General features: G+C 39.1%; 1 protein-coding gene across 2 annotated transcripts in view; it reads right to left on the bottom strand.

Moving 5' to 3' along the window:
• Nucleotides 1-11,856, bottom strand: part of LOC111573825 (ras-related protein Rab-26-like) — a 63,273-nt gene extending 51,417 nt beyond the window's left edge. For both annotated transcript variants that reach the window (XM_035951848.2, XM_035951849.2), the window contains exons 1-2: nucleotides 11,513-11,856; nucleotides 9,442-9,552 (exon numbers count right to left, since the gene is read on the bottom strand). In XM_035951848.2, the coding sequence (XP_035807741.2) occupies nucleotides 9,442-9,552; nucleotides 11,513-11,698 (297 nt within the window). In that variant the 5' untranslated portion in view covers nucleotides 11,699-11,856. The remainder of the gene's footprint in view (nucleotides 1-9,441; nucleotides 9,553-11,512) is intronic.
• Nucleotides 11,857-14,198: the final 2,342 nt, after the last annotated feature.

Raw genomic sequence — 14,198 nt, 5'->3', positions numbered from 1 at the left:
TGGTTAAAAATAGAAACATGAGTTTATAAACTTAAGCTTCATCAATGAGGCATGAAACTCCTGGCCCAACCTCTGACATGCATGCATTACACGCCATTTTACACTCACTTTTAATTAAATTATATTTTGTGGCTTTCTGTATTGCTATTCTCATACTTTTCCTTTTATGTCTTTGATGTAAAGCATTTTGTAACAAGTTGTGTTATAAAATGATAATTGATTATCTGTTTCATTGCAATTGTTTTCAGATAGAGGCTAAAAAATTTGCTATTCTTTGACTCACGTAAAACAAGACTTCAGCAGCCATACATAGTGCCTTTGTGAGGCGACATTTAAGTGTAGTGATGCATCAAGCCATATCAGCACACTGACCAGGACAGCATGTTGATGTTTTGAAGGCACAGAATAATATTTAATGTATTTGAATGCTGATATTTGATAACTAAGCTTGTGTCAATTTTGACAGTTGTTGTTTCTACTTTAAATTAAATGGATCACCAAGCTGCTTTATTCATTTCGAGGGGAACATAGATGTCTCAATAGAATTCCTCCCCGACCTGTACAATGACTGTTGAACAAAATGTTAAGGCAATACACCCAATAGTTAAGTTGTAAAACTGTATTGTCAATTTACAGCATAAACCCTCTTCAGGCAATTTATTTAATAAGGTATAGCCCTACAAATTAAAAAAAAAAAATTACCTTTGAGCAAGAGCTTTAGTGACAGTGGTAAGAAAAAAACTCCCTTTTCACATTTTCACAGGAAGAAACCTTTAGCAGAATGAGGCTCAGGGAGGGCAGCCATCTGCCTCAGTTGGTCAAAATGAGGGTATAGGAGAGTGAGAAAAGGAAAGCTGATAAAAATCAGAAGAACAACAAAATATCAAATTTATCCATTTTCTGGATCAAAGTGGTGGGCCAACCAACTCACATCCCCATCGCCAAACAATAAAGTTCACCCTCGGCCAAATCTGATATGTGGAGCACGGTTACTCTCAGATTAAGCACCCATTGTTCAGTGACAAACACAAGTCCATCTTTTTCAACTTCCCTAATGTTGGACTGCAAAGGTAAATCATTAAGATAAATGTCTTGTGTACAAAACAGACTACAAACCAGGAAGAGATTAATTAGAATGCTGGATCTGATCCATGTCTTTTAAAACCGTCAGGCACATTTTATGAACCACTCTAAGACAGAGCGCGCTGAGTAATCACAGGAGAAGCTAGGCAGCGTTGTGTTGTTTCAACTGTTCTGGGCTGCTGAGTGTGGTCTGTAGTAGCTGACTTTTTCACTAGAATGAAAGATACTTACACATCCTTTGGGTAGAAATTATCCATTTCTAACTCACTGGGAAAATTGTACTTTTTTTTTTTGCATATCATGTGTAACTATGGGATGTACTTTTGCACCATTGCATGTTTTGTTCACATATCAAGGCAGCAGCAGTGGAGGAACTGTCACTGAGGTCAAGGGTCGTTAGTGTCTTAGTCAAGACATGGCATTCCATGTCTTGTAAATTCACAAACACAGACAAGCACAATGTGCAGAAGGCCACAAAAGGAGAAAATAAAGCAGTTTTTCCTCTTCTACTGATAAAACTGACAACTTTACCTGAGATATATATCCACAATAAAAGTCTCCAGAGAACCTTGGGCAGTTACCAGTAGGTGATTTGTTATTTATTAACTTAGGGAATCACCTAATAGAGCACCTTCCTGCTCTTACACTACCGACCAACACACACACCCATGTAGATGCGGGAATGACATTAACATGGGGGATACATTCTGGGCATTTTGTTAATAAGTGGAATGTCGGGCTCCCTACATAATTCCCCATAAATTGCCTGCTTGCCGTTGCTAATAAAACTGAAATCATTTAGAGGATGAAACAGAAAATATCACAGCATCACACAAATAAAAACTAAACAGCATGTGACAAAGAAAGATAAAGAGAACATTCTTGACACTCTTTGTGATTTCTTTTAACAGCATTTCATTGGATATCATTTAGCGTGTAAACATTTGTGATTAACATTAAATACAAATTAAATCACAGTTGAGGCTGATGGCAGTGTTTTGAGGATAAATCCTCACACAAAGAGTCTATTCAAATGTGTCAATTAGTCTTGTAAAAAATGGAAATTTTCACTTGCTGGTGGCTCAAGAGGAAAGGTTAAGGAACTCTAAATTCAACATAATTTGTTGTCTGTTTGTACAAAATCTTGCATGAAATTTCACAGTAAAGCAACTGTTTGTTTGATGCGAGTGTGTTGATCTATCCTCAGAACTCAGTTCTATCCTCATGTCAACTGTGCAATGTTTTCACTATGTTGGGAAGGGAAATCTGTAGTTGCCTAAGAGGTCTGTCACTTGGGATGCAGCAGACATAACTGACAGCTGACAGCAGCTCCCTTGTCTCTCAGAAGAGGTGAGAAGTGATACTCCTGTCCTCATCACTGCATTTATGTTAAATGAGGGTCTGAAGGATTACTCTGGTGTCATGATGTGAAGTGGATTGTGAAGAGAAAAAAGGAGGAAAGGTTATTTTTTGATTACATGAGACATAAGAGGAGGGTTTGTTGAAAATGTTTTGTGAATTGGCTTCTGTCTGTGCATCATTGCTTTTCTGTTTCTCTCTGTCATGATTCCCCCCTCAGATTCCCTTTGTTGTTGGTCCCCTCCTCTTAATACTCTTTTTTTTGTGCCTGTCAAAGAAATTGGTCTTCAAATTTGGTTTTGAGGGAAGACATTTTGACCCAAATAATGGAGCTAGACTCCCTTCTGAAGCTGACAGTATTGTTTGTCGATAAATAAGAGTTTGAAATTAAACATTTAAAAGAATAAACAATAAATCACACATTATCTTTTAGAAAGAATATTCATGAAATGCCAAATAGGATGCCAGCGAGGAAAGTGACAGAAAAAAATTAAGCAAACTTAAAGTATGATAGATGTGAACAATTACAGCTGATACTGGTACCGCAGTGCAGGAAAATGTAAGTGTAGTAGAATGAGATACACTGATGTGTCAAATATTTCGCTGGTGGACTTATTCAACATATGCACTTTAGAGGAGGAGCTCAGTTCGTGAATTGATCTTTCTGTCAAGTATTGTCTTTGTTACAAAGGGCTGCACTTTATTCCTGTGTCATAGAGTGTTACTCATGTCTGACAACTATTTAAACCTCTGAACTACAAAACTTGTCAGTGGGTTTGAGAGGTATGTTACTTTTTAAAAAGTTGCCAAAATTACACCACTGATCAGAGCCAGGACTGTCATCTTTCTGATGAGACTTGAACTTATCATGGGCAATATTTGACTTCCTCTGGAAATTCCATAAGTTTAAAAATCATGATACCCCTTTAAATCCCTTTATTCCACATTTCTCATTTAAATTTGGCCAAAACAAGGGTTTGCGTAGGGCTGCACAGGTGGCTCGGTGGTTAGCCCTCTTGCCTTGCAGCTAGAAGATCCCTGGTTAGGGTTGCATGTTCTCCCTGTGCATGCATGGGTTTCCTCTGGGTACTCCAGCTTCCTCCCACAGTCCAACAACATGCTGAGGGTAACTGATCATTCGAAATTATTTGTAGGTGTGAATTTGAGTGTGATTGTTCATCTCTATATGTAGCCCTGTGATAGACTAGCGACCTGTCCAGGGTGTCTCTTGCCTTCACCCCAACTGGGATAGGCTCCAGCCCCTCTGACCCCACTGAGGATTAAGCGGTGTATAAATAATGGATGGAAGGGATTGGGTTAACCATATTCTGTAGTCCATGGCATGACTAGGAGAAGATCAACTCTGCTGTAACCAAAAACCCCACAACAAAGAGTCAAAAACTTCTCAGCTGAACTATCTCTATTATACAGAGCCACCATTTTGGTTTCTAGTTTGCATGACACCTTGGGACACCTGGAAAAATGTTGGACATGTCGGTCACAGGTTTTTTTGTTTGTTTGTTTGTTTTACTTTTGCAAAATAAATAATCAAAGGAATACAACTTTCTTTCATTTATGGGATCATATACAGCAGAGAAGATATATTTTTTTATTTCTAGCATTTACTAAAAAAACTAGTGCACTGGCCTTATCATTTAAACAACTTAGTTTACATTGAAGACCTAAATGTTCAAATATAAAGGTAGAAAATGAAGCGCTACAGACTTCTTCAAACAACACTGTCAAAATTTGGAATGCTAATTAGGACATGTAAGAAGAAAAATATCAAAATATGTTTCCTTGCAATGGGGAGATCACCACAAGCAAGGTGCCACTTAAGGATCATAGTTCCACTGTTTTGGGAGACTAATGGGAAAAACTAATGGTACAGACTTCGTTCTGCAACACAACCTTTCAGTCTAATACCTGTGAATTGAAAGGAAAACTGTATGTCTATTTATTACAGCAAGTGTGAACTACTTTGACACCACAGAAAAAAAGTAAAGGTACTAGAATGAACTTTCTTTGAGTTTGTTGATTCTCTATTAGCATTAAGAGATTTCTCAGCTAATGCTGTTTCTTTATCTATTTGATTAGCTTTTCAAAGATAGGTGATTAATCCACATGAATGCCTCTCTGGATGGCATTATTTCCTACATTTTAATGAGACTAACATTTAATAAGGCACCAAATCAAATCAGTCACTAAGTGTAAAAATAAATATCCCCTCCAATTCATACTTTTTATTCCTTGGTGGAGATGTATCTGTTGATCTGAGCCCTGAAGAGGTAGAGTTCAGATTTTAAAAAGCAAGTTTAAAGGTATTTTCTAATAGATTCTGGCTGGTTTTACTTAGAAAATTGTACAGAGACACTTTCTTTGTTTTGTAGAAGAAACCACTACTGTGATCCACACATTGAAAAGCTAACTTGGGACTCTTGCAGCTGAAAAAGTACAAGTGGCATAATTTGACGAGATATGTTACAGGACTTGAAAGAAATTGACAAAGTACTCAACAAAATGTCCTCAGGACATTCAAGTGTGAAATTGATTTTTATATTTGTACGTGTCTATGCATGTTAAAGCATAGCCCATTTAAACTAAGCATTAAACAGTGAGCTACAGCATAAGGAACACAACAGAAGCCATTTTCACTCAATCAACAATTAAAAAAAAAAAAAAAAAAAAAAAACAGAAAAAAGGGTCATTTACACCCACCTGATGTCTTTCACAAACAGCCTGTGATTTCTGGAGTGAAGCCAGAAAAAAGCACCCAATCTCGCAAGCTAAGAACTCAATGAGTCATACAATGAGGCATAAAGATAAGCTCTGCCTTCTGGTCTATCCCAGTCACCTACCCATCGATTAGCACCTACATTACCATGGCAACTGATGACCTGGATCTCACTTTGCATGTGCACTGTATTCTCTGGCTCTCTAGGGTGAAATTTAGCTTGAGCTAAAACATGAACAAGATGACTTTTTATTAATTTCATGGAATTCTGCACCTATTATTGCATTTTTTATGTAAATATATTACTATGAAAATTGAACTTAACTGGTTTACATTTTATCTACAGATTCTAACAAGGCTTTACAAAGAGATTTCTCAGGATAATAAGATTGCACATTCTCTAGAAACCTATGATGATATTTTTAGTATAAGTAGTGCCTCTATTTTTGATTCATTAAGCCACAGGTGCATTCGCTTCCAATCAACTAGATTTGGCCTATATGTTATTGCCATGAATGCGATGCAGAACCATAGAGTCAACACTGTTTCTATAATTTTTAAAATGTAGTTAAACCTGCCAAAATGACATTAATGAAGGCAAGATCTACATGGAAACTGATACAGTGAAATTTTTGACACTTTTGTCTGATATTGTATACCCTTTAGCAGGGCCGTGCAGAGACCTTTGGATGGGCAGGTGCTCAAAGTTAAAAGGGGGCACATAGAACACAAATTTGAAATACCATACAGAAACATACCTTACAATATAACTGGCTGAATTGTAGTAACCCATATTCATTGAGCTAGTAACATAGAAACAGTGGTGCAATGGTTAAGTCTATGGACTGCTGATTGGAAGGTCAGTGGTTCAAACCCTGATGTGGCCACTATTGTTTTTAAATTTCATACCGTTTCAAGACATATACTGCATAGCCACGGATTTGCTCCATGGCACTGATTCATAATCTGCCCTTTATTATTTGTAGTACTAATAATAAAGTTTTTAAAAAAAAAAAACTAAAAAACTAAATGATACAGAAATCATGTATTTAAATGAATTTCTGCTTTTATTCAGTTTGACTATCCACATTGCGCAAGACAGAAAAGGTACAAAAGTTATATATTTTATATTTATGCATATTATATTTAATTTGTCTATATATACAAATGTTATAAACAAGCACTGACATCTTTAAATGAGAGTTTGAGAAAATCACAATTCAATTCTTCTAATTTTTATTGTTATTGTATTTATACTGCAATAGTCCAAAATTATGTGAATATGCATGTAGGTTACATAGTTTTAGTGAAATAACATAACCTATGCCTCATTGCCTCTAGAAACACAGAAAACACACTGCAACTCACTGACAGTAAAATAATACATCTCTCTGATGCACTTTGCCCATGACAAAAGAAACATACAGAAACAAAAAGAAGCCTGGCAGACTTCATCTTCTCAGCACGCTGTGTGGTTAACTAGCGGCGTCATCCTGCAAAAATACACCGTGCACAAACAACTACCGCTGCAAAACGTCCTCACCGGACCATCAGTTGTTGATGTCCTCCGTCGGGTCTCCGGTTTCTAAACTAGCAGCGCTAGCGCTGAGCTACAGGGCATCTGGGCACATCAGGACAGTGAGGGATGTCTGCGTAGATGATATGAGCGACCGAGGGTAGATCTGAATTATTATTAATTTTATTTATTTTTATTTATTATTTTGGGCTTCAAATACTTCTACACACACACACACACACACACACACACACGCGCGCACACACACACACACACACAAATAAAAAAATTAAATAAAATTAAATAAAATTACAAAAACAACTGACAAAATGGCACTTTGGGCATCAAGGGACACCCCCCCCCCCCCCCCGCACGTGCCTGTGTGCTTAGAAACACATCTAGTTTGAGAGTTTACAATCAATTTCACATCAAGGCTGGCTGCTATTTTTATGCTAAACATGGCATGATTGCAGCTTTGTAACCCTGAGAACATGTTGAGGTTTAAATGACATGATTCTAATAAACAGAAGGGGAAAGAAAACAAAGCATCTCAGTGAAGCTTTGAAGTGGGAACGGCGTCCCCATATGAAGCAAATTGTCTTTCCCACCAACTAAAAGGAATCAAAACTGTCTTTCCTAAAAAATAATGATCACTCCTTGTCTCTCTTTCTCTCTGTGTTTAGTCTCCATGGGAAGACAAACACCAAAGACCTTCATGTTTCCCTATTCAACAGAGCCCTGGTCTACTTGTCAAATATGTAATTGAATAAAGGGGAACTGTAAACCAGTCACTCACAAAATTAAAACTCCTGACAGGTTAAGTGAATAACATTGGGTATTGTGTTACAGTGCCATCTGTCCAGGGATGGGATATATTAGGTAACAAAAATTGTTCAGGGATTGTTTGAACATGAGAAAGAGTTTATTTAGAAAGAGTTGACAGTATTGACTCAGCTTCCAAATTCCTTAGGTGTCAATCTGATCGAGCATCTGAGGGATGTGCTGGGAAAACAATTCCAATCCATGGAGGTATCACAAATTACAGGTCATAAATGGTCTGCACTTACACTTTAGTAGTACCTAAAGTGTTTTACATTCACCCATTCACACACCAATGACAGAACTCCCATGCAAAGCGCTTGCCTGCCATGGAGAGCAAGTAGGGGCTCAGTGTCTTGCCCAAGGACACTTTGACATGTGGAGGGGCCAGGGATTGAACTGCCAACCTTGCAATCAGTGGACATTGATGCACAGCCACACCTCTTCATAACGGATCTACTCTTAACTTCTTGGTACCTGATACTCCAGGACACCTACACAAGATTAGATGGGTGGTTTTAATGTTGTGACTGATCGGTTGTGTTTATTATGTCAGTGTCAACTTTCATTCATTATACACTTGGGAACACTGTAGGATGTGTGTAAAATATAAAACAAAAATACAATATATTCAAAAATATCATTCAAAGTGCTATTAACTCTTCCAACAGTGTGACTCAGGATGATCCTCTTGAGTTCAGGGAGGTATGTTTCACTGATACTAGAAAACTGAACCACTTCACAAGAAACCATGCAGAAGAGACTGAGAGTCATAAGGATGATAAGGAAATTATTTATGTCATAGAACTCTGTGCCAAAGTGCAATTACATAATGACAGATGAGCAGAAGGAGCTCTAAACTTTATGAATTTTGTACTTTTCTCCCCATTAGTATTAAATGCAGCGGGCAGAGAGAGTTGATGAAGGCCTCTCTGCTTAGATAGGCCTAAATGTGTACCAGCACCACAGACAGAGGCATTACATAAGTAAATAAATCAACTGCTCGTCCACCCACAAACTTATCCAACCCACACACAGGGCTATAAAATGGTTGGATACTTTAGATTAACACACACAAACATGCACACAAAGTGTTTGACTATGTTAATACACCTCCCAAGAATGTAAAGCAACAAATGCACTTTTATTTTTATGATATATTATTAACTTTGAAAGTTTAATCAGCATTTTACAAATAGGTTAAGCATGTCGGTACCTCCTCCTTCTTGCTGAGCTACTGGTCACTGGTGATCGGGCTAATGGGAAGCAGCTGCTGCACCAGTGCACCTGTTCCCAGTCACCTGCCCATAAAGCCTGGCTCTTCATTCCACTCGGCGCCAGCTACCTGAGTAGTGAGTAGGTCTCTGGTTTTTTGGTCACTTGTTTTCAGCTATAAATTAACCCTGGTTTCCTTCTGCCATACCCTCCCGCCGGTCCGCTCTTTCCACTGCCTGCCTGCTGAGCCACTGTTGCTGGCTCCGTCCTGGACCTCAGATCGTGCTTGCAGATTCTGCCTGCCTACCTGTCTGCCTGCTTGCCTGTTGAGCCGCCGCTGGCTCTTCCTCCGCACCTCTGTTCACACTAACGGACTGTGCCTCACCAGCCAAGGTGGCCGTCACCTGCCAAGCCAATTCCCCCGAGCCTGTCTGTCTAAGACTAAGTAGTAAAAACTAAAAAAAACTAAAGCATATCAAACTAATTTAAGAAATCAATATCTTATCTTGTGAGGCTTCTGAGACAGGAAATACACCTCACTCTGGGACATGTAAAGACACCGAATAGCTGTGAAAAGATCCCACTAGTGCAGTACATGGCCCTATTTTACCAAATGCACTAAACCTGAAAGTTTCTATGCAAGTCCATCTACATGGGGAATTCATTGGTTTGTATATGCTTGTTTATTTTTTAGGTTCCATTGATTTAAACTCACCCTAAAGTCAATGCCCACAGTGGAGATAAAGCTGCCCGCTAGGAAAGCTCCATCTTTGAAACGAACCAGCAGACAGGTTTTCCCCACACCGGAGTCTCCAACGAGCATCACCTGCACAGGAAACCAAGAAAGCGCAAAACTCAGCCTAGAATGACTGGAAGGCTAAATTATAAGCACAAAATTGTACAACTAAAGGTGCAAGGGAGAAAATTTCACACTGTCTGATTGATCAATAAAGGCAAATGCCAGACATCACTGAAATAATTTGAAAAGACGAATAAAAAATATGTCTAGGAGCATGGACAAGAGAGAGCCATTGCTCATATGTTTAATTATATATCAGTATCTGATTGGCTGTCCTCAGAACATTTGATTCATCCAGCTAAGTTAGTCCTGGTATTTTGGTGCTTGGCCAGTGAAGAAGGTGAATGAGACTACGATTGCTCATTGTGGCCATCAATGGAGATCCTTAGATGCTTTCTCTGAGTGTGTTCACAAATGGCTAATTTTGTTGTGTTGCTGTCCTGCTGAACAGACAGCAGTGTGTAGTTTTATTTTCCGTTTTTCATTCTGAGCTGTGATTAGATTAAGTGTTTTATGTGATTACTGTTATCAGGTTAGCTGAGGGACTGTGGGACCTAGACTATGGAAATTGAAAGTGCCTCTTAGGTGCACACAGGCAGCAGAAAGGAGGTGAAAGAAAGCGTAAGAAGAATGAAGGGATCTGCAGTAACAGGGTCAATGAGCAGATACACAATCTTGAAAGGAGTCTGATGATCTTGCCATCTTTTCCCCCTGCACTCCCTATTTATTTATTATTTTTATTTTTCTCTGCATCTCTTCCCATTGGATCTCTTCCATTCTTTGGTTGTATACCCTCTCCTTTAAACAGCTCTGCATGATCCTAATGTTTGCAGAAGTGTGCAAGAGAACCAACCTGGTCTTTTGCTGCCTTTGGGTTTTATATTAAATAAAGCAACACAATGCAGAATAATGATTGGAGAGAACAGTAAGTGGTGAAACATGGCACAAAGCCCTACAAATGGCATGCTATTTACATTTCTTTGAAAGAAATCAGAAAGTAGAACACATTATTCTCTGAATACCCCTGTTCTAAATAGATAACCTTGCAGCTACAAGTTTTTTTTAATCCAGCATTGCAGCATCAAATTAAATATTACAGCAAAACTAACGAAGAATTCAGAAACAAATTTGGGGTTACTGCCATATGTCATATCATATAAGTAAGTGCAGAAAAAGTGAATATGTGGGAGTGTATCACCCCTGATGTGTCTCTGGTGCCCTTTAAAGACAGACAGATCAGTGTGGATCATCCTTCATGGAGAGCTGAGCCCAGATTGTAACTGAAGACTTTTTTCTGCACGTTGTAAAAAAAATGGTGTGCACAAAATAAATCAATGAATCAAATTAATTATTCTGCAAAAGAAGCCTAACACAAGGCAATCATTGCACTCACGTCAAACAACTGCTTTAGAAACATGGAGTAGGTGGCACAAGTCCCTTGAAGCCATGTCGAGAGTACACACAGAATCTGTGGGTGTGAATCTATGTTTGTGTTGCGGTTTTCTACTCACACATGTGCTCATATTACCGTTAGACGCTGTGCATAAACACATGCTTACTCTCAATGTCAAACATGGGGTGGCTGAGACGAACGTGCATTCGTTTGTTTGTTGGGTCGTTGTAGTGCCATGCGCATCTTTCTAGGTTATCGACCGTCTATTAACACAGCCGCTGTCATGGGCTCGCTGCTGTTAATAAGTAAAGGTGGCTGTAAAGCAGAGGATAGAATGTAAACAGAGAAACAACTCTTGCAAAGAGTAAAGTATACCACAAATAAACAGGTTTACTATGTGCATTTGTTTTCCCGAATAAATACAATACACATAATGAATGCGTTATTTTCTGTGGTTAGTTGACCTCCGTGCTACTGTTGAGTCAAACTGCACATCTCTGTGATATCTTTTCCCTCAAAGTCTAAAAATATAACCTACTTTAAGTTGCAATGTGTTGCATTGCACTTATTCAACACCAACAGCAGACACCTTACCTTGAAAGCGATGTCATAAAACTCGCTGCTGTTGCTGACGGAAGGTCGGCTGGGGTGGACCACGCCGTTCATCTGAACAATGCCCGGGCTGCTTCTTGCAGTTCTCCCGGCGCCTTTCCCGGTAGGGCTGCCTGCAGATGGGCTGCTGGTCGAGGCTTTGCCTTTAGCTGCCTTCTTGCGAGACATTTTCCCAAAACTATCTCCAGTGAATCTCAGCAGAATCGAAACAAACAGTCTTTGCACAAGGAAGAACCGAAAAGTTGAAGCTGCGAAGAAGTTAAATTGGGTGAACCTTCACCTGTGCGACCAACGCATCATCCTCGACGCTTCCTGCTCTTTTTCAGGACAACGGCTTCAGCAGTACGCGTTGTGACGGCAGGAGTAATGTGATGTAGCACAGAACTCCACCTTGAGCACAAAACGGGCAAAACTTTGCTCAAAGCTCAATTCAACGTTAAAAAATGCTGCAGTTATTTACATTTTGTTTTCCCAGTGATCATTTGTCTAAGCAGTATTGGCGATGTTGTGAGATATTTCTCTTTAGATTTTCTGCAAACTCCACCTTAAGCGAAAAACAGTCAACGCTTTGCATAAAGCTCAGGGCACCTTTAACATGTCCAGTTTTTGTTTTCACATTGCACCATTACAGCAGCCCTCACAGACTAATAATATGAGTGGACAAAGGAAGATAACGTGTCAGGGTGGAACATGAATCACCACCTGACTTCACTGCATAACCTAGAAACTGTACGCTGTCCGTGGTACTGAAAATAGCAGCTGCACCACTGCATCTGGACAATTAACCACCTTTATGCAGGATCTCTGTCCTTTAACTTAATTATATCATTCTGAGTGCAAACATTATTATGTGCTAGTTTTGTGGAATCACACAAGATATTTTAAATATTTTGCCCTGTGTTCTTTCAATAATCGGTTTTATGGATTTACCCCACTTCATGATAAGCTGCACTACACTGCAGAACACAAGAATGTATTCAAGACCTGCCTTACAATAATGAGGCAAACGTGCTTTCTGTTACCTATCAGACTTTCAAAGTGGATATATAAATATTTTCATGTATTATTGTGACGATTGCTATATAACTGTTAATTTTGCGCATAGCCATAGCATATTAATGACATCACTGTCTTAGATATCTTAGATGTTTTTCCTTGTATTTATATGCGAGTTGTTGTTGGATGGCAGAACGAATTGGAAGAAACTAAACTTTGACTATGCAGCAGTTATATGATGTGTTCCATTTAATTTAATATTGCAATTAGAGGCCAACATGTCGCCAAATAGATGTAGCTACTTTGTGTAAGGGATTAAAGGAGTCTGTTTCTGTCAGCATGAGCATTATGTGTACAATGTGGATGAATAAAAACTGATTTGCAGTAACCACCTGTAGAACTTGACCTGTGATTTCAGCCATATGCCACAAGAGGGCGATATGGGAAAATAATTAAATCTCAAGAATAAACTGGAGGAATGAAGTTGCTCTATGTACTGGTATTTACGTAGTATGATTTTATTTCCATAAAATAAACGTGAGCATGAGTTTCAAGAGGATGGTTGGATCATTTCCCCAGACAGCAATAGCTAATAAAGATAACATAGACCTAGTTACATGAGATGCATGCCACAGAGTTTTGATTAACTTGATATACATATACAGCAGGTCTTTACTATTAATGGTAGAATCCTTATAATACACTTATTTTTAAGCTTTCACCAGCCTCCATCAACAAGCTAGTTTTGAGCTGAGCAGAACAGTCAGGTGGTCGTTTGGTGACATACTGTCTACATTTGCAGCAAAGAACAGCAGCACATTCTGATTAAATCCTGATCCTCTGTGGGCAGTAATGACATGCTATGCTGCATTATGCAATATGAAGTTTGTCTATGATGTGTCTGTCTTTCTGTTCAAGTGCCAGACTGTCCAGGCTTGTTAGCGTTTGTTTGATGATCACAGCCCAGAGACCTTGATTGATCCCCACAAAAGGAAACTGAACTGAGCTTGTATCACCCGTGACCTTTACAGTGTGTATCATGAATAATACTAGATTAAATTCCTTGAGGAGGCACTTGTGTATTACAATGCAAGTTTAACAGATTGGAAATCAATCCAGGAGGAAACAACACAGCAATAAACTGGTTGTGAGTCATGCACTGTATAAAAATGGTCTATGCAGCAAATAAACACACACACACACACACACACACACACACACACACACACACACACACACACACACACACACACACACACACACACACACACACACACACACACACACACACACACACACACACACACACACACACACACACACACACAAGTCCCTTCGACAGCTGAGATTCGTTCGGCCCCCCAAAGCAGCTGTCTACTGGGTCAACAGCTGGGCATTTTGGAGGGAATAAGGAACTTGGATAGAGAGGGTTTTTGGAATCCATCCCTGCTTTCAGAGAAATTAACAGCCTTGTCAAGATGAGTCAAATATGTCCAACGACTGTGGTGTACACTGGGAGGCTACGATGTATAGTTAGTGAACCAGGCACTTGAGTGTGGGTTTTTGAGAGTCTGTGCCAAAATATATGGCAACACTAGCACATCAAAAGGCCTATGAATACAAACTGTATAGGCAGTTCAGAGAAATCTAGTAAAGCAAATGTATTTTTTCT

Source organism: Amphiprion ocellaris, chromosome 19, assembly GCF_022539595.1.
Source record: "Amphiprion ocellaris isolate individual 3 ecotype Okinawa chromosome 19, ASM2253959v1, whole genome shotgun sequence".
Classification (NCBI taxonomy): domain Eukaryota; kingdom Metazoa; phylum Chordata; class Actinopteri; family Pomacentridae; genus Amphiprion; species Amphiprion ocellaris.
The sequence above is the reverse complement of the archived record's forward strand: the minus strand, read 5'-3'. Positions and strand labels throughout refer to the sequence as shown.